The following is a 21,136-nucleotide window of genomic DNA, read 5'->3' on the forward strand; positions in this document are numbered from 1 at the left end:
GCCCTACAGTGCCATGCGGTGTGGTATAAGAAGCTGGCCATGCACATCATACCGATGGCATTGTACAATGCGTACCTGCTACGTCGATGTGCAGGCCAGACGGGAACTTTCCTGGAATTTCAAGAGGTGGTTATCAAGAAACTAATTTTTAGGGACCAAGAAGGGGAGGCACCCAGTACTTCTGGAAGCGAGGCCACACGCATCGCACCAGGGCAACACTTTCCAGGAGAAGTTCCCCAAACTGGCAAGAAAGGAAAAAGTCAAAAGAGGTACAAAGTCTGCTATAAGAGGGGGATAAGAGAGGACACAATATATCAATGTGACACGTGTCCCGAAAAACGAAGGCTCCGTATGAAAGAGTGTTTTAAAATGTATCATACATCCCTTGATTTTTAATCTACCCCAGTTTTACTTGCCCTGATGCACTCTGCACATCTTATCCTCCTCATCTTTCCCTTCTGAGCCGTGCCGTGTGCCCAGGCAGCTGATAACAGCCACATTGAAGGTGTTGCCGTACCCGGGAGTACCCACATTACAGTTTATGGGGTGTATGTCTCCGGTAAAAATGCTCACTACACCTCTAGATGAATGCCTTAAGGGGCATCTGTACTGGTACCTCAGGGGCTTCTGCATATATGACTTAGCACCATATAAGCCCCGATAGGCCTTTCCTTCCGAGCCCTCCCATGGGCCCAAACGTCAGTTTATCACCACAAATTGGGCATTGCCGCACTCGGGACAAATTGGGCAACAAAATAGGGTGTTTTATTTCTTGTGAAAATAAGAAATTTTCAGCCAAAACTACATATTATTGGAAAAAATTCATTTTGTTTGAATTCCCAGCCCAATTCAAATAAGTTCTGTGAAAACACTATGGGGTCAAAATGGTCACAACACCAATAAATGAATTCCTTGAGGGGTGTAGTTTCCAAAATGGGGTCACTTCTGGTGGGTTTCCATCGCTTTGATACCTCTGGGGCTCTGTAAATGCGACATGGCACCCGAAAACCAAACCAGCAAAATCTGCACTCCAAAGAACACACAGCGCTCCTTCCCTTCTGAGGCCACCCATGGGCCCAAACGGCAGTTTATCACCACATATGGGGTATTGCTGCACTCAGGACAAATTGGGCAACAAAACGGGGTATTTTGTTCCCTGTGAAAATAAGAAATTTTTATCAAAAATGACATCTTATTGGAAAAAGTGTCATTTTTTAATTTCACAGGCCAATTCAAATACGTGCTGTGTAAAAACTGTGGGGTCAAAATGGTAACAACAACCATAAATTAATTCCTTGAGGGGTGTAGTTTCCGAAATGGGGTCACTTTTGTGGGATTTCTACTGCTTTGGCACCTCAACACCTCTTCAAACCTGGCATGCTGCCTAAAATATATTCTAATAAAAAAAGAGGCCTCAAAATGCACTAGGTGCTTCTTTGCTTCTGGGGCTTGTGTTTTAGTCCACGAGCGCACTAGAGCCACATGTGGGACATTTCTAGAAACTGCAGAATCTGGACAATACATATTTAGTAGTGTTTCTCTGGTAAAACCTTCTGTGTTACAGAAAAAAATTTAATACAATTGAAATTCAGCAAGAAAAATTTAATTTGCAAATTTCACCTCTACTATGCTTTAATTTCTGTGAAATGCCTGAAGGGTTAAATAAACTTTTTAAATGCTGTTTTGAATACTTTGAGGGGTCTAGTTTTCAAAATGGGGTGTTTTATGGGGGTTTCTAACACATAGGCCCCTCAAAGCAACTTCGGAACTGAACAGGTACCTTATAAAAAGGCTTTTGAAATTTTCTTAAAAATAATATGAGAAATTGCTGTTTATGTTCTAAGCCTTGTGACGGCCAAGAAAAATAAAAGAATGTTCAAAAAACGATGCCAATCTAAAGTAGACATATGGGAAATGTGAACTAGTAACTATTTTGGGTGGTATAACCGTCTGTTTTACAAGCAGATGCACTTAAATTCTGAAAAATGCTATTATTTATAAATTTTCTCTAAATTTTGCCATTTTTCACCAATAAACACGGAATATATCGTCCAAAATTTTACCACTACCATAAAGCCCAATGTATCACGAGAAAACATTCTCAGAATCGCTTGGATAGGTTTAAGCATTCCGACGTTATTACCACATAAAGTGAAATATGTCAGATTTGAAAAATGGGCTCTGAGCCTTAAGGCCAAAACAAGGCTCCGTCCTTAAGGGGTTAAAGCCTTTGCATGCATGGTCATTAAGTGGTTACAGATTAGAAACCATGCAGCTTGATGAATATTACATAATAGGGGATATTTGAAACGAGAACTATGATTTAAAAAAAAAAATGCATGTGGTGCATCTATCTTTTTCATGAGGTTTACAGATTTCTTATATTTTTTTATTACCTTTCATGGAATTCCTACGGAACGTATTCAAGAATTCCTCCAGGAGCTGAGACTGGTTCACTGGTGGTAGAGGTCTCATCTGATCTTTGAAAATGTAATTTTCTGGCCATGATGAGGTTAGTGATGGTTTGACATCAGCGTGACAAGACCTCAATGAAAGCAATACACTCCTCTCTGAGAATAAAAACTCCATTTTCCGCAGGTCAATGTCTGTAACCGCTTCTCCATTAATAAAGAGGATTTCATTTTTTGTGCGAAGACCTAATAAAGAAACGCATGTAAGATAGTTTGGTTAGAATTGACCAATTGTGTTAAGCACCTTGATATTTATTTTTTAAATAGCTTCCATGGTCTTCTTTTTTACATCAGAAGAAAAATCTCTACAGCAAAACACATTCAGTGATGATATATTTCTTAAAACATTTTTATAGTGGTCAGAGCTCTGTTTTTCTGATAAAGGTCTTCAAATCCCTTGTATAGACATTGAGTTAAAAGATAGCATTCTAAGGGTCTAATTCTAATTGAAATTACTCTAGATACTCTCTGGGCTTCGTACGGTTGCTGTAACTGTACCGTACAATGCACACTAGCATCTTCACACGCCAATGTCAGATCGAGGAGGAGATTGTAATTAAAAGGATAATAGGATAATGCTGTGGAAAATATGAATCAAAACTGCAGGCAAATGCAGGAAGTAGCTCTTGACGTCACTGTCCATATATGGACAGTGACGTCAGGGGTTCCCTCTAGTAGCAGAATCCCCGGCCAACGCTCTGGCAGGGGATTTCGCTCCTGGAGGAGTCCCTGATGTCAATTAAAGTAGCGTTGTGCCCAGGGAGTCCTCAATGAATGGAGGAGATCAATCTGCGCCTCCGCTCTGTACTGCACAATCACACTGTTTGTGCAGTGAAAGAAGCTGGGCTGGAACAATGAGAAGTGTATGACGCTGATTGGTCGCTGATTGGTCAGCATCATACACTTCTCTTCACAACCCCCATTTGGTAAAATGTAAAAACACGCCCAGTTGTCTATTAAGAAACTAATTAGCATAAATTCAAAATTGCTCATAACTTGCTCAAAAATGATTGTTTTTTAAAATAAAAACCACTGCTTTTATCTACATTACAGCACCAATCAGATTATGTAGGAGATAGGGCATTTATAATATGGTAACAGAGCTTCTTTAACATTGTTTAACACATTTATTTAATCTAGGCTGCCAGTCACCTGTAAAAGAAGAAATCCTACCTGTAAATACGTACAAAAGTTTGAACATGCAGTTTGCTTATAGGACACATTTGTACGGACTGTCATAAGAACAATACTTTACTGTAGATTTACAAATTGGCAGAAATAGTGCAGTTTGCACCAAATGTATCAAAATTGTGCACCCAGCAGAATACATAATACATACAAAAGTATAATGCAGTTTAGTCAGTACAAAATTAATGCACACAGATATACCTACCTTCTCTATAGGCCAGTCCATCAGGGTGAACATAACTTACATAGATGTGAGTAAGACTGTTGTGATCATCAACTTGAGCAGCAACTGCAAATCCTAGAAATTAAACATATGTGTTGCATGTTAGCAGCAATTCACCATTGTTTCACCATTACTAGTTAGAGGGCTTTTCCAGTTCACTTTAAAGGTTGTTAATAAAAACGATTTATTATTTTTCTTTTCTGAAATGAAGAAACTTTGTAATATACTTTTCCAAACCTGCATGGATTGCAGGTTTTCAGTCCCCCTCTACTTTGGAACTCCGACCTCTACTTTGTGTGTCAATGATGCGGATGAAGGGGCTGGATGCCAGGCTCAATTTATCAGCTAACCCAGCCCCCTTCCTCATCATGGCCGAATTGGAGACCGAGAAGGGGGCTGGCTTAGCTGATTAATTGAGACAGGCAGCCGGCCCCTTCATTCGCACCATCAACAAACAGAGAGGAAGATGGAACTCCTTCCCCTCCGGACCTGTGTCGGTGCGTCACCACAAGAACGGAAACTCCGAACTTCCGGGTCCACGCGGCAGGGACTGAAAATCTGTGATGCGTGCAGGTTTGGAAAAAGGAGTATATTACAAAGTTTCTTCATTTCAGAAAAGAAAATAATAAATGGTTTAATCGTTGTCTACGTGAAGGTTCTGCAAATTCCTGCATTCCTCACCATTTTCACCATATCTGCTTGATTGGTACACTGTAGTGATCTTTCAATGCAAATGCTTTTTAAATTTCAGATACTACAGATGAGTGGAATACATTGGTTGTCTACATGGCCATGTCTGTATAGGTAGGCTGTTAGGGTGACTCATATGTATGAAGCCATATGCAAATAAAGTTCTCCCCCTCAAACAATGACTTCGGGATCTTCTCTTGTGGATATCATTTTGGCAGCATTGCACATTACAAAGTTTGAGCAATGCAGATACATTTTATTGATATGTTATTTTTGGTCACTATATGCCACTACTATTTGAGTTTTGAATTATTTAAGGTTTGTTTGGTAATATTGTATTGGTTACTGTATTGTATTATTTGGGTACTGGAAGATGGTATTATTTCAAGACTATGTAGCATTATTATTTGTACACCGGAAGACGGTATTATTTTTGCAGTGTATATTGGTATTATTTGAACACTGTACAGTGGTATTATTTTGCACGTATGATGGGCACCATATCTCAATATTATTTTTGTACTATAGGATGGTATTCTGTAAGGGGTATTGGTTGCCCTGTGTTTTAAATTATATGGGCATAATATGGCAGTCTCACACCTTTTGGTCACTGATTGAAGATATTATGTGAGTGTTGTTCAATTTGTCTCAGCTGGAATCCCAATGTTAAGAGCTCATGGCACATGGCCGTAGCATGACTATGTGCAGGAGATGTATATTTAGTACAAAAGACTGGATTGCTTTGTTTAGAAAAGCTTTCCTGATATGAAGAGATACAATCCAATTCCACCCTATAAATATGAAGCTCCTGCATGGATCTGCATAACCGCCATGTGCGTTAGCCCTTAGAAGAACCTCAGGGCTGTGTGTATATAACATGATGTATTCTTGCTGTGTAGCAGCAGTAACATTTTAACATAAAAAAACTAAAGTGTATTGAGGCCAAGACCAAGCTCAGTCCACCACTGACTGAGTCCATTTTTTACTTCTATCTGAATAATATTTTACCCTCCTTAAAATTACATTGTACTCTCTCTTTTCTGTTATTCATCTAAACTAAGCTTGACTTACCAAAATCAGTTTCACCTCCAGACTTGACAATATGCACATTGTAAATACCCAAAGGAAATATTTCTAGTTCATCAAAAACCTGAAAAACAAGACAGTTTATTTATTGTATATTTGTTCACATTCCTTTAATAGTAATATAGGGAAGAGAAAAAACAAAAAAACGTAAAAAAAAGTCACATGATACATGCTGTCCGATCTGCAAAAAGAATGTTACAGAGCAGAAGAAGCTGAGCAGATTGATATATATAGTTTAGTAGGAAAATATTCAGTATAACCTGTATATTATTTATATAAATCCATACTCACTGTGGGCTTTGGAGTCAAATGGGTGGTCCTGCTAAGTGATTGACAACGGTTTGTGTGTGCACACTCATACAGGGAAGGCTTTCAATCAATGGTTAAGACTGGCCGCCACTGGTCCCTTTAGCCCAAAGTGCGCAAAGTAACATAGTTTGTAAGGCTCAAAAAATGACATGAGTCCACCCAGTTCAGCCTATTATTCTGCAATTTTGATCCAGAGGAAGGCAAAAGCCCATATGGGACAGAAGGCAATTTTTCTCATCTTAGCGGGAAAAAATTGCGTTCCAAATCCAATATGGCAATCAGAATAAATCTCTGAATCAGCCACCAATCTCCAGTAATCTAGTAACAATAACTTGTAATATTATTACACTGAAGACAGACATCCAGGCTCCTTTTAAACTTGTTCAGTGAATTCACCATGATAACTTCCTCTAGGCAGAGAGTTCCATAGTCTTACTGCTCTTACAGTAAAGAATTCCCTTCTATGTTTGTGTAGAAACCTTCTTTCCTCTAGACGTAGAGGATGCCCACTTGTTACAGCCCTGGGTATAAATAGATCATGAAAGAGATGACTCTATTGACATAGTTATTAGATCACCCCGCAGCCGTCTTTTTTCTAAACGAAATAACTATAATTTTGATCTTTTTTCTGGGTACTGTAGTCCGCCCATTTCATTTATTACTTTAGTTGCCCGCAGATGAAACCGGCTCTAGCTCTAATATGTCTTTTTTGTGGACTGGTGCACAAAACTGTACACAATATTCCCTGTGCGGTCTGACTAGAGATTTATCAAGTAGTAGAGCAATGTTCTCCACATGTGCATCTATACATGTTGATCTTATTTGCCTTGGCAGCAGCTTTCTGACACTAGTTCCTACAATTAAGTTTACTGTCAACAAAAATTCCTAAGTCCTTTTTCATGTCCGTTTTACCAAGTGTCTTCCCATTTGGTATGTAATGGTGACATGTATTTTTCCTTACCAAGTGCATAACCTACATTTATCAGTTTTAAACGTAATTTGCCACCTCTCTGCCCAAGCCTCCAACTTTCCCAGATCATTTGTAATAGAATTCTGTCCTCTGTTGTCTTAATTACTTTACACAGTTTAGTAGCATCTTGGAAAAATTTAATTTTACTATGTGATCACTCTACAAAATCATTTAGTAAATATATTTGACCCATGTGGTATCCCACTAGTAAGAGTGACCCAATCTGAGTGTTCTTTTAAAGGGGTTTTCCAAAAATTAACATTTATCACCTATCCACCGGATAGGTGATAAACGTATGATCGCTGGGGGCCACACCACTGAGACTCCCACTGTTCTCCTACCATTTGCTGCTGATCCATTCAAAGTCTATGGAGCCAACAGTACGGCGCTTGCCTGTTTCCGTCATTCCCATAGATTTTGAATAGAATTCCAGTGCAAACATGCGCGACCACTGCTCCATTCAAAATTCTGCTTACTGCGTCGTGTAGTGAGGAGGAACAGGCGTTGGGACCTCCGTACTAGAGATTGGTGGGAGTCCCAGTGGATAGGTGATAAATGTTATTTGTGGGAAAACACTTACCAAGTATCAAATGCTATGTAAAAATCAAGATTTATGACCCCGGTCCAATCTAGAACTTACCACTTCATAAAAGCTGATCAGTTTAGTTTGACAGGACTGATCCCCCATAAACCCATGGTGTTCTGGGTCCAGGATAGTATCAATTAAAAAAACCTTAAAACATTTTACCAACATTAGAGGTTAAACTTACAGGCCTATAATTTCCTGACTCACTTTTTTTTTTTTACCCCTTGTTGAATATTGGCTTCACACTTGCTATGCGTGTGATGCATTGATATATTATCAATAAAATACAGGTTATCCTCAATCTATTCTACAAACGATGTATCAATCTGCTCAGTCCCTTCTGCTCTACAACATGCTGCCTGCAGATTGGACAGCATGTACCATGTGACATGTTCCCTTTAAACAGGATCTGTCACAAATTTATGCTGCCATGTGGGAAGGCAGCATAAAGTAGTGACAGACAGGATGATTTCAGTGGTCTGTCACTTATTCAGTAATGTGCCGTAGTTTTGGAGAATTTACTCTTTATACTTGCAGCACGTGTCTGGCATGAATCCAAAGTTATTCATGTATTCACGCTCCCCCCTGCTGATTTACACATTTCTCCCTAGTAGTGTGCATGGGCAGAGGCGTAGCTAGGTTCTCCTGCACCCGGGGCAAAGATTCAGATTGGTGCCCCCCCCCCCAACTTATTTCCCGACATCTCCTTCCCCCTCGCCATGTTTGCTTTCTCTACCAATAAATGAGGTGTAATTGTTTTTCACAATTTTTTTAATGTAACTCGAGTATAAAAGCATTTCTACATTTTACAAGCGATATAGTTCTATAATGTAATTAACATAAAAATAAATTAAAAGAAAATAAATTAAAGAGGCCACACACAGCCCCTCTGTAAATAGCGCCACACACAGCCCCTCTCTTGTAGATAGTGCCACACACAGCCCGCTGCCCCTTTGTAAATAGCGCCACACTCCCCCCCCCTTGTAAATAGCGCCACACTCCCCCCTTGTACTTAGCGCCACACTGTGAACAGACCGGTGAGGGGTACCCTACCGCTACCACTCTCCGCTCTGCCCGGTGTGACTTACCGGAGGAGCCGAGGAGGTCATGCGGTGCAGGCAGCGGCGGAGTTCCTTCTGACTAGGGTTGGTGACCGCCAGGGCCAGCCTTAGGTTGGATGGCGCCTTGTGCGGGACTCTCTATTGCCGCCCCCTACACAAACCAAAAATTAACCACATATATAGACACGCTGGAACATACATACTGTACATACATAAAGACACAGATATTTAGACATACAGGCAAATATACATACACACATTCTGGAATATATACATACAGCTAAATATATAGACGTACAGACACATATACGCACACACACTGGCAGATAAATACACAGACAGGGACATATACAAATACATAAAAGGCACAAATATACAAGCACAAAGACAAATTCACAAACAGGCCCACATATACCCACACAGGCACATATGTACATAGCACAGATAATGTAGTAGATGTTACCTGCAGTCCTATGTAACACCACAGATAACACAGTGATAACTCTCTGAGTACAGATAATGTAGTAATGTTACCTGCAGTCCTATGTAACACCACAGATAACACAGTGATAACTCTCTGATTACAGATAATGTGGTAGATGTTACCTACAGTCCTATGTAACACCACAGATAACACAGTGATAACTCTCTGAGTACAGATAATGTAGTAGTTACCTGCAGTCCTATGTAACACCACAGATAACAGCGATAACTCTCTGATTACAGATAATGTAGTAATGTTACCTGCAGTCCTATGTAACACCACAGATGACACAGCGATAACTCTCTGATTACAGATAATGTAGTAATGTTACCTGCAGTCCTATGTAACACCACAGATGACACAGTGATAACTCTCTGAGTACAGATAATGTAGTAGATGTAAGAGACAAACACATGCAGAGACACAGGCAGACAGAGACACACACACACACACACACACACACACACACACTGTAACATATACACATACTAAGACAGAGACACACACTGTATTCACACTACACACACATATACACACAGACACTCACCATGTCTCCTTGCTGACAGGTCAGGACGGGCTGTGGGCGGAGCTTCCTCTTCTGCTCGTCGGCTGTAACAGCAGAGCACAGAGTAGAAGCAGATGCTGGAAGGCTGCAGCACAGGAGTGGACCTGTCCCCTGACCTGAGTCATCTGACCTCATGTCACTGACATGAGGTCAGGTGACAGGTCAGGTCCACTCCCTGGCCGTCACAGAACCCAGTCAGAACGCCGATGTGTAAACATACGGGGCGCCTATCAGCAGCGATCAGCTGCTCTTCGGCGCCCCCCCTTCCCTTGCGCCCGGGGCACATTCGTCGCCTGCCCCCCCTAGCTACGCCCCTGGCATGGGGAGAAAACTATCAATCAGTGGCTGGAGGGTGGGGGGAGGCGTGGACAGGATGAATATGATGCCCGTGCTGTAAGCATAAAGTCTAAATTCTCCAAAACTGCGACACATAAAGTGTGTCTGTCCCTGTTTTATGCTGCCCTCAGACAAGCATAAAAATGTGACAGATATGTTTTAAGCTTCAATGCTAATTTTGCCCAAAATGTTTTCTTGTTTTTGGTTTTTAGCTTTAAGGTGGAATATAGCATAGTATATTCAACTTATATGGTACATCCATGTGTATATTTTCTTGTGTGCTTTGGCTCCTGCTGGCATTTTACCACAGCAGCCAGCGGCTAATACATTGTTGTATAGAGGATTATTAAAAAATCTGATTCACATAGTGCAATTAAAACCTGCAATATTTTTACAGGATCCTTCAGCTTTCCCAAACACTGAACAATGCTTAATTTAAAAAAACTTTCCTAGAACTGCTTCTTTAATAAAAATAAGAAATGTGTCCAAATGAATTTTACCCATTGGAGGCCTACATTTTTATGGGATGAATTGCAGAATTTTAAGGCATTACTTTGGGGTACATATAAGTTAGCTTTTAAAGGTGCTGTCCATGTTTTATATTTATTTATAGAATAGGAAATTAAACAGTTTCTAATATACATGTATTAGAAATTCTGCTTACATACCTTTCTTATAATACTGCGATAGCCTCTGTCTAAAAATAAAATAGTATAGTTGACATCTTAGTTCATAGTAATGCAAGAGCAGCGATCAGCTGTCATAGTAATGCAAGAGCAGCGATCAGCTGCTCTTCGGCGCCCCCCCCCCTTCCCTTGTGCCCGGGGCACATGCGTCGCCTGCCCCCCCTAGCTACGCCCCTGGCATGGGGAGAAAACTATCAATCAGTGGCTGGAGGGTGGGGGGAGGCGTGGACAGGATGAATATGATGCCCGTGCTGTAAGCATAAAGTCTAAATTCTCCAAAACTGCGACACATAAAGTGTGTCTGTCCCTGTTTTATGCTGCCCTCAGACAAGCATAAAAATGTGACAGATATGTTTTAAGCTTCAATGCTAATTTTGCCCAAAATGTTTTCTTGTTTTTGGTTTTTAGCTTTAAGGTGGAATATAGCATAGTATATTCAACTTATATGGTACATCCATGTGTATATTTTCTTGTGTGCTTTGGCTCCTGCTGGCATTTTACCACAGCAGCCAGCGGCTAATACATTGTTGTATAGAGGATTATTAACTCAATGGACTAAAGATGGCGTCAATCACCCAGGGCAGCACTGTCCATGAGGCGAGAAGAGTTGCCACCCCCTCCAGCACTATAATTGTATCTGTGTCTATAGCACTCAGATACAATTACAGGCATAAGCACGGCATAAGAGCTGAATGGCAGGGTGCGTTCTGTACCACGTTTGCAGGCAGAAACTGCCAGCGCTGTTTTGCCATTTTTTTATTTATTTTTTGGCAATTTTTTAGCGCGGCCGTTTAATCTAATGCAAAAACCGTGGGCAAAAAATGCTGCAACAAAAACTCAAAATGGGTGCCGCAGGTTTTTTCTGCCTCTTATTGATTCCAATGAGAGGTCAGAGGCCGAAACCACTTGAAGCACTTTTTTCCCGCGATTGATCAAAAGCCGCCCAGGAAACAACAGCTGTGAACTGGCCCGTAGTAGAAAGGCAGGTGAGCAGAAATTCTAATACACGTATAATAGAAAACTGTATCATTTCTTATTCCCCAAATAAATTTAAAAAAAACAAAAGAAACTGGACACCCCTTTAATATATAGGATTTTTGTTTTAAAAACTGCGGAATGCATAAAAAGAATTCAGTCATACAGTAGTTTTTCAATTTTATTTTTTAACTGTTTACCTTAAATGATCAATAACTTTATTGTGTGGGGTTTTACAAGTATTGGAATACCAAATACATGTTTGTTTCTTATTTTTTGGGACTTTCATTTAATAAAAATTATTTATTCATAATAATTGTTTTTATTTTTCCAACTTTAATTAGCAATTTTATTTTTATTCTTAATTATAATGTAATGTCGTACTGCCACATGACATAACATTGCTTTCTGTCCATATACAATGGAGAGAAAGACCGCTAAAGCATACCAAGGTATTCTCCTTAAGGCGGCATCACTGATCAGACCTGGGGACCATTGTCAGGCCTACATCTGCCAGTATACAATCATCTACTCCAAGAATGGAATGCTGGGACGGTGATCTATATTCAAAGGTAGCCCACTCCCTTTGACAGCACTGTGATCGCTATTATGCCGTTTTCCCCATTTAATTAAATGGGAAAAAACCATGATATAACCATGAGGGACAGATCATCATGTTGTTTTAAAACACAGCATGCCCACAACCCATGGGATTGTTCCACTACATTTTAAAAGACTGTACACCACAATGGAATAACTAGAATTAGATATAAGTAAAATATTGCAGTGGCCAAAATACAATATCTGTGAATATGCCCTTAGAACCCATTCAAGTGGGAGTTTGGCATAAGGACATGATTCTTAGTATGGCTTGGCTTAAACTGGCTGAACACTCATTCGTCTGACCGCTATTTCTGAAAAACTACTCCATAAACATGGACGTTTGAATGATCCGAGCATTCATGTTTCTTTCAATAGGGAAAGGGAGAGAAGCCGCTGCCAGCAATTATATCCCCAGAGAACAAAGCAACAGGCATGTTGAAATCCAACATATCCAATCCTTCTGTGTCCCTAATGGCAGAATGGACGGATTTGGACTACATTAATAAAATGTGTTTTTTTGGCCAGTTTTACTTACGCTTGCGAGAAACATAACTCCATAATACATCCTTGATTTGGTATAAACAGAATGCATGTCATATGCTTACTCATAGGTGACAATCTCACCATAATTAGATTGGGGAAATGTTGCATTAATGTGGTTAAATCAAGGTAATTTATTATACAAACTTTACTAAAAATACATATTAATTAAAAATACCTGATCTTGAATGTAGTCCATTGGTGAAGGGACATAATACTCAACATTTTCACCCACATTTCTTCGGAAATGCAATCCAAAAAAGCTAGTGTCCAACTGTCGTACCTAAAAGGAACACATTGGTCAATAAAAAAATGTCACAGCCAAGACTGGCCAACAACACGCATCACAGATTATTTGGAATCTACTTTATTTAGTATTGAAATCTGAGGGATTTATTTCAAGTTATTTACAATCAAATCTGCAGGGTGGGGGGGGGGGATGCAGAAGGCACAATAATAGTAATACACACAAAAAGCGTGACAACAATGTACCCAGCAAAAACACACACACACACACATTATAAATACAAAGCATACACATACTAGTCTTTCTCAATGAATTAGAATATCATCAAAAAGTTAATTTATTTCAGGAATTCAATTCCATAACTGAAACTCACATATTCTATAGATTCATTACACACAGGGTGATCTATTTCCAGCATTTTTTTTCTTTTAATGTTGATGATTATGGCTAACAGTTAATGAAAACCCCAAATTTAGTATCTCAGAAAATTAGAATATTAAAGTCCAATTTCATAAATGATTTTTAATACCGAAATGTTGGCCTACTGAAAATTCTGTACACCGTATGCACTCAATACTTGGTCGGGGCATGAACTATTGCATCAATGCGGCGTGGCATGGAGGCGATCAGCCTGTGGCACTGCTGAGGTGTTATGGAAGCCAGGTTGCTTTGATAGCGGCCTTCAGCTCATCTGCATTGTTGGGTCTGGTGTCTCATCTTCCTCTTGACAATACCAAGAGATCAGGCGAGTTTGCTGGCCAATCAAGCACAGTGATACAGTTGTTATTAAACCAGGTATTGGTACATTTATTAGTGTGGGCAAGTGCCAAGTCCTGCTGGAAAATGAAATCTGCATCTCCATAAATCTTGTCAGCAGAGGGAAGCATGAAGTGCTCTAAAATTTCCTGGTAGACGGCTGCGTTGACTCTGGACTTGATATAACACAGTGGACCAACACCAACAGATGACACGGCTCCCCAAGCCGTGACATCACTGGCTGTGGAAACTTCACACTGGACCGCAAGCAACTTGGATTGAGTGACTCTCCACTCTTCCTCCAGACTCTGGGACCTTGATTTCCAAATGAAATGCAAAATTTACTTTCATCTAAAAACGGGACTTTGGACCACTGAGCAACAGACCAGTTCATTTAAAGGCATAGGAAACCTTTGCAGGTGTTTTGTGTTGATTATCTGATTAGAGTGTGATGCCATGAGTCTACAATCTTCAACTTTTACACAATATTCAAATTTTCTGCGAGACTAAATTTTGGGTTTTCATTAACTGTTAGCCATAATCATCAACATTAAAAGAAAAAAAATGCTGGAAATAGATTACTCTCTGTGTAATGAATCTATATAATATAGGAGTTTCACGTTTTGAATTGAATTACTGAAATAAATAAACTTTTTGATGATATTCTAATTCATTGAGAAGAACTAGTGTATGTTAGAAAGTTTAATTAGTGTGCATTTGTCTAATTTTCAAGAATATACTGGCAAATGTCACATGCACTGTGAATAGATTGTGCTGGTTAATGTGAGAATTTTATTTTATTGAAAACTTAGCCTATCAAATTCTCAACAAATAATGTATAGTGTGATTTTAAACAGCAGGCTATATTTATCAGCAGGTAAGATATTCAATTGTGATATATCTTACAAGTCATTGCAACTAGAGTATTTTTTGGGGTATTAACAATGCAAAAAGTCTAAGGAAACCTTTTTGTAATAAATAAGGTAAGATTAGGATAAAATTTCCTGGTAGACGGCTGCGTTAGGTCTGAAAAATCATACTCTCCAAAAAAAAAAAAGAGTAGTCATACTGAATTAGGCAGAAATAAAAATGTAAGTCTAAAGATGGCCATCAGTAGTCCAAATTGGGGGCTGGACATCTAATGCCCAAAGACTGCAATGGAGCTTGCAGAAAAAGCTGATCTTCTACTGGAATGAATTCTAGGCATAGCACTAAGATTTTTCCTTTTCTGAGTAACTTTCATCAATGCATACAGAGACTATGCTCTTCAAAATTTCCGCTTGTGTGATTTCATCTGTCATCAAGATGATGCAATGGCTAGACTACCACTTCTCTCCATTGCATATAGTAGAATGTGGTAATCTAAAAACTTAACCATAGACTATGCTAGCCTGGCATCTATGGATAGACATCATCAGAGTCTAGTGAGTGGAGCGGACTGGTAGACTTCTAACGTCAGGTACACAAAACTGCCCACCTCCTCCTAAAAGCCACACTGAGGAAGAAGAGTACCTGGAACTACATCCATTTTCTTAAACCTAACTGTTGTGTATAGCCAACATAAGACACGGATACAAAGAGTACAGTTACAAATCAACAAGGAAATCCCTATAAAAAAGGAGACTGGATTGTTATCTCTTAAATGCTATCTCTAATTAAAAAGTGAAACATTAGTTTGGGCTGGAGATTAATCTTCCAATTTCCCCTTCTCAGGTACTCAGTTTGGCTATCCCTGATCACTACACCTTTATTATCTATAGAGAATGGTCTATATTCCAGCCCAATCTCAGAAATGGTTGACTTCCGATATGCAAGAATTTGGGATTGGCAAGGTTTTGTTGAGAAAATATCTAGTGGAAGTTGACCATAACATTTAGTACTGTATATGTCCAGGTGTATATGACTAGCTCTAGACGCCTGCATATGGGGATATATGTATTATGTCTGATGTTGTGTATTACATTTAGACCTGTCTGGTGTAAACATGTCTTGGCTTCATGCATCAATTGATACAGACAGGATAATAAACTGTTCTACATCAAAGCTCAAAAGGTTGGTTTAAACTTGTAAAGAAGTACTGTACAGTGTGCAAAACGAATTAAGATTCCTTGCACTCACCAGAGCAGTAAGAAAATGTAAGGAGGAAAAAGAACCAGGAAAGATGTAGAAGAAAGGAGTCAGCACTACACACGGCTATGATAAACTTTCAAGCACAAAAGACAGAAAAAAAGAAAATGTTTAAATTAAACAGTTACTGCTACATTGGCGCACAGATGTAACACAGACACAGTCGCTGACTGATAACACTAACAATTAATTGGCTACAAAGTCGCTTTCTTCTTATTTGCACTACGATTTGCGGTTAGCATAAGCTGAGAAGAGCCTAAGAGTTCACTAGACATAGATAGCAGACACAATAGTCACTGCACAGACTCGCTGAACAAGGTGATGTAGTAAATGAAAAACAGTTATATAAATATTGTTATAAAGGCAGATGATCAGAGAATAGAAGTGTACAGATACATGTCACAGTGATTTTTACTACATGCCATAGCATTTGGAGTTAAAGGGTTACTTTCACCCAACGTCCATATGGTTTTAGCTGAAGTTTAGAGAGTGTAATAACATAACTTAATAGTATAACTCACTTTAGTGCCCAAGAAACTCTGTTCTAATGGACCTTGAGAAGTAAGCAAAAGTTAAAGTCTAACTACACTCAAAACTGGAAAATTAATTTGTTAATCCACTTAAATACAATATTCTCTAAGTGCCTAAATATTCACACGGATCCATGAATCTGAAATAATGTTAGAAATAAACACCTTTAAGACGAAACACTTTCAAACCAATTATACATTGCTCCAAATCATCTTAAAATTTAAATTTAATGCAGAAACTTTGCAATTAGTTTAGATTAAAAACATCCTATTGTTTTGTGTATACAGCTACTATTCAAGCCTATATCTATCCATGGAAACAGACAACAAATAAACCCTGTATGTAGTTTTACCCTGCAGTCATGTGCCTTCCATCTGCTCCCTCTTCTTTTGTCGGTTATAATATGACTGGTGTATAAGACTACACATTGTGTTTGTTTGTGGTCTGTTTCCATGGAAACAGATAGGTCTGCTTAGGAGATGTATACACAAAATTTGGATTGTGACAACCTCTCCTTTTTCATAAACATGAGACTGGTTGCTATTCTTTGTAGCTATATAATTGTTGGATTAAACCTTAAAATAGCTAAACAGGGAAACCAAGAAAAGGGTATTAAAATAATAGGGAATTTTGGGTAAAGTTACCCTTATGGTTTATTTTCAAGTGGGCCCCATAGGTGTCCATATATAACCAATGCAACCCAAGGATAATGGTCATCTTTGCAGTACCACTTAATTTTTTTTATCCTTCTTGACAGACAAGGATCCCTTGAGATACTAATTTAGTTTGGAAAATGAGTTTCTTATCCATATAATAAGTTGTCCGTTCTCCTTAATGTTCAAATTAAAAACTATTAACACGCATTATTGACAACCATACCCATTATAACAAACATCTTTATTCTGTGTAAATCTGATTTTTTATTTGATAGTATGTTAAGAGACCCTGTTTTTTTTTTCTATAAATTTGAATACGGATTTCTTTTTTGTTTTGTTTATGTATTAGAGAACTACAAAAAGACGGCTTTGTCTAGTAATGTCTCAGCTTCTGTCCATGTGCAGTCAAAGAGCACCAGAGACATCCCCTCGTCATGGGTCTCGTCTAAGATCCGAGAAGACAGTTAATACTTCATCATGAGTTCAGTCATGTACAAGACATTTAGGTTCTATCTCATTTCACCTTTGCACGCATGAATTTAAAGTCATAATTACAAAGTTATCGTCTGCTCAGGCAATTATTTTATTAATTCATGTATAATTGCTGTTCAAGTAATAGATGTCCCAGGGAATAGAAAACTAAATTGAATTTTGTCTGCCATCTTGTGGACATCTTTAGGCAAAGTGTCTTGTTGAGAGTAACTGAAATCACTGATACTTCTAATATATACGTAATATAAAGAGCAGACACTGTAGGAAACGTTGCTCCTTTACAGAAATCTGAATTTGGGTACGCTCATATCAGTTACTCTGGATTCTTCCACAGTCTTCTTCTACTAAATCGTGCTTAGTGTGTGAGCATCGTTGTGAGCCCGAACGGGAATGGGGCTGATAAGAGTGGACACAAAGGCTGTATAATGCAATATGTTATATAATAAATATTTCAAAACTAAGCTAAGACTTCATAATACAGTATATGGATGTTTTTTTAGACCTCAGCAGAAAACCGCTCCTGATCATAAGCTAATTTTCGAGTTTGATTTGGTAATTCATTTTACAGTCAGCTGCATTTTATTATCCTGATTTTTCACATTCAGTTCTATTTCGAAGCAGATAATATATTACAACTCGCCAGCTACCACAGAGCCCATACATATGCCACCCCATAGTGAATTAGGGCATGTGATGTAGAGAATGCATACGAAGAAAAAGCAATAGTCAAAACAAGGGTCTCTTTAGCTATCTCCACTGAATCTTCAACAAGAACGAATGTGAATGTTATATAGATCCCTAATTATGAAAATCGCCCATATAAACACATAATATGTAAACGACATACATACAATTTCTTCATAGCATTCCGTTTCTTTGAAAAAAAAACACTTACTTTTTTCAAATTTTAGGGTACACAAACATTTATGGTATCTAAAAGACAACTTACTTTACATGCCAAGTTTAAGATGTCTTCCACCCTGTGATCCGGCCTGAGATTCACTGTAACACCATGACCATCGTAGAAGTGTACAAATATTGGTATTTCCCAAGAACTTTCCTTGGGGGTGACTTCTGGGACAGAGTTATAGATATTCACCAGGTCTTCAACATGCTGTCAGGATCAAGATAATACATCTCAAATAATGCACAGATTCTAAACCAGTCCTTGCAGGAAACATCACAATAATGTATTAATAAAACAGCCTGTTGACAACCACTCCATACTGCTCCTGCCATATAAGTACAGCATGGGGTCAGAGATTCAGACCTTGTCTATGATGTTTGTCATTGAGGCAGATTTACTACTGTGTCTGCGTCAAGAACGTGTCAAAAAATGTGCTAAATTTTGCGCATGTTGACTGATTTAAGAACAGATGTTTGGGCCTCACGAGACACTTATATCTAGAAAAGAGGGTGTGGCCCAGAAAGAAAGGGGCGTTGCTCCAAATGCGCCAAAAGAAAACGAAGCCAACTAAGAGTTGGTAAAAGGAAGAGAAAAGCGTCTAGCATGCCTAGCCAGATGTGCTCAATTTTTCAGACAACATGCACCACAGTTCTAAATTTGGTGCATCTTCTGAATGCCTGGTCTAAGTTTATGCTGCCTAAATCACAGACCGTTTAGTAAATCTGCCCCATTTATTTATTTCTCTCATACTGTGCATAGGCACAGTAAAAAAATCACTGGACCCCAGGCTACTCAAATTTAACATTCCTCTGTGACGATTTCTCTTTAGGAAAAAAAGATTTATATGAAATTCAACGTCTACTTCAAAAGCTGCGTATCATCTGCCAAATAAATTAGCTTTATATAATTCCATAATAACGGTAACTCTGCAATATAGTTGATTTTAGACTATGTTCACATCTGCTTTTAATGCTCCATCGCAGATTCTATGAAATTTTTCTCCTCAAATCGACATATAAGTCATATGTCAATGGGGTCCATCAGTCACCAGTGGTATCCATCATGCGTTGGCTATGTGTCATGGATTCCGCTATTAACGGAAACCACGATGCATGTGTGAACAAAGCTTTAGTCATACATAGAATTTTTATACTTTTACACTATATATTTTTGTGTAATATTTATCATCATCATCAAGACTACAACAACATTCATTTACCCCATCAATGGTTTTGAAACCCAAGATTTGCTCTTTGCACAGAACTAAAAGTGGGAGCAGGACACTGAGTAGAAGTAACCATATATTGCATTTTTCTTTTTTTTTTTACAAACTCTTTATTTGGTAATGAAGACATAACAAATCAGTAGACATTCCCACATTTCGGGAGCATATATCGCTACGTAGAGCTTTGATAACATTCTCAGACGAAAACATTGTGATAGAGATTAATTTCTAAACAGATGTTGCAGGAATATCTCATATTATCGAAAACATTGATATATCAATACATTAAATGATATTTATGAGTACGGTGTAACGATAAAACACATAACCCCTTCCTAGTGTATGATGAAGTAAAACTTAGTAAATGTGTGTCTCTAGAAAAAGTAGGGTTTTCCAGCCCTCGATTATGGAGGCCGGCTAGGAAGAAACAACAATTAAACCAAAACCGACTAAACATGGTGCAGCTATCCATAGTAAAGAATTTATTTCTGTCCTAAACAGATGAGTCCCCAAAACTAACAGAAGGCTCTAAGCGATTTCTATGAGGTCCAACTGATCTACTGGGCTTCACATTGTGGCAATCTGTTTTCCAGAATACTAATTAATTTCTCAAATTGGTGTATCTCTTTAATTTAGTTTAGCGTCCTCAGGAATGGGATAGATATTGACTTCCAGCTAATGGCTACTGTCCATTTGGCTGCTGATAAAATATGCAAGATTAATTTTCTATTTAGTTTGGGTACATCAGGAATTTCTGCATTCAGTACCGCTGACCAAGGGGTTAATTTGATTTGTAACTGTAATTTAGAATTAATAAGGCGCTCAATTAGTTTCCAATGAGCCTGTACTACTGGACAGGACCACCAGATATGAGCCATAGTGCCCCTCTCCCCACATTTTCTGAAACAAGCATTAGAACTATCAGGAAATAATTTTGCAATTTTGTCCGGAGTAAGGTACCACCTTGTTAGAATTTTATACGATGTTTCTTTAATATTATTCGATTGAGAGACTTTAGCTGTGTGATCGTATATTTGTTGCCACGAGGTCGAGTCAGGTATATTTCCTAGCTCCCGTTCCCAAGCCAACATATATGAAGTAGGACCAGGGGCGTAGCTAAAGGCTCATGGGCCCGGGTGCAAGAATTCAGCTTGGGCCCCCCTACCCCTCCCCAGCACCACCATCATCATCAGATCCCTGCGCGCTCCTATGCCCAGACGCCTTGCCCAACAGCCCCCATAGTATAATGCCCCCACACAGTTAATGCTCCCATAGCTGCCCCCAATATCAGCCCCCCCATACAGTATAATGCCCCCATATGTGCATAATTACTTACCTATCCCCGTTCCCACGTCGAGTGGAGGATCCTTCGCCTCCTCCGGTGTGTACTATGAGTGACTCAGCGCAGGAAGGCGCGATGAT

At 38.9% G+C, this 21,136-nt stretch overlaps 1 protein-coding gene across 3 annotated transcripts in view; it reads right to left on the reverse strand.

Annotated features, from left to right (window-relative positions):
- Positions 1-21,136, reverse strand: part of TIAM2 (TIAM Rac1 associated GEF 2) — a 393,945-nt gene that overhangs the window by 78,227 nt on the left and 294,582 nt on the right. For all 3 annotated transcript variants that reach the window (XM_075862681.1, XM_075862682.1, XM_075862683.1), the window contains 5 exons: positions 18,532-18,696; positions 12,952-13,056; positions 5,644-5,722; positions 3,865-3,957; positions 2,397-2,657 (listed from right to left, as the gene is read on the reverse strand). In XM_075862681.1, coding sequence (XP_075718796.1) covers positions 2,397-2,657; positions 3,865-3,957; positions 5,644-5,722; positions 12,952-13,056; positions 18,532-18,696 — 703 coding nt within the window. The remainder of the gene's footprint in view (positions 1-2,396; positions 2,658-3,864; positions 3,958-5,643; positions 5,723-12,951; positions 13,057-18,531; positions 18,697-21,136) is intronic.

Source organism: Rhinoderma darwinii, chromosome 4 (assembly GCF_050947455.1).
Source record: "Rhinoderma darwinii isolate aRhiDar2 chromosome 4, aRhiDar2.hap1, whole genome shotgun sequence".
NCBI classification, from domain to species: Eukaryota; Metazoa; Chordata; class Amphibia; order Anura; family Rhinodermatidae; genus Rhinoderma; species Rhinoderma darwinii.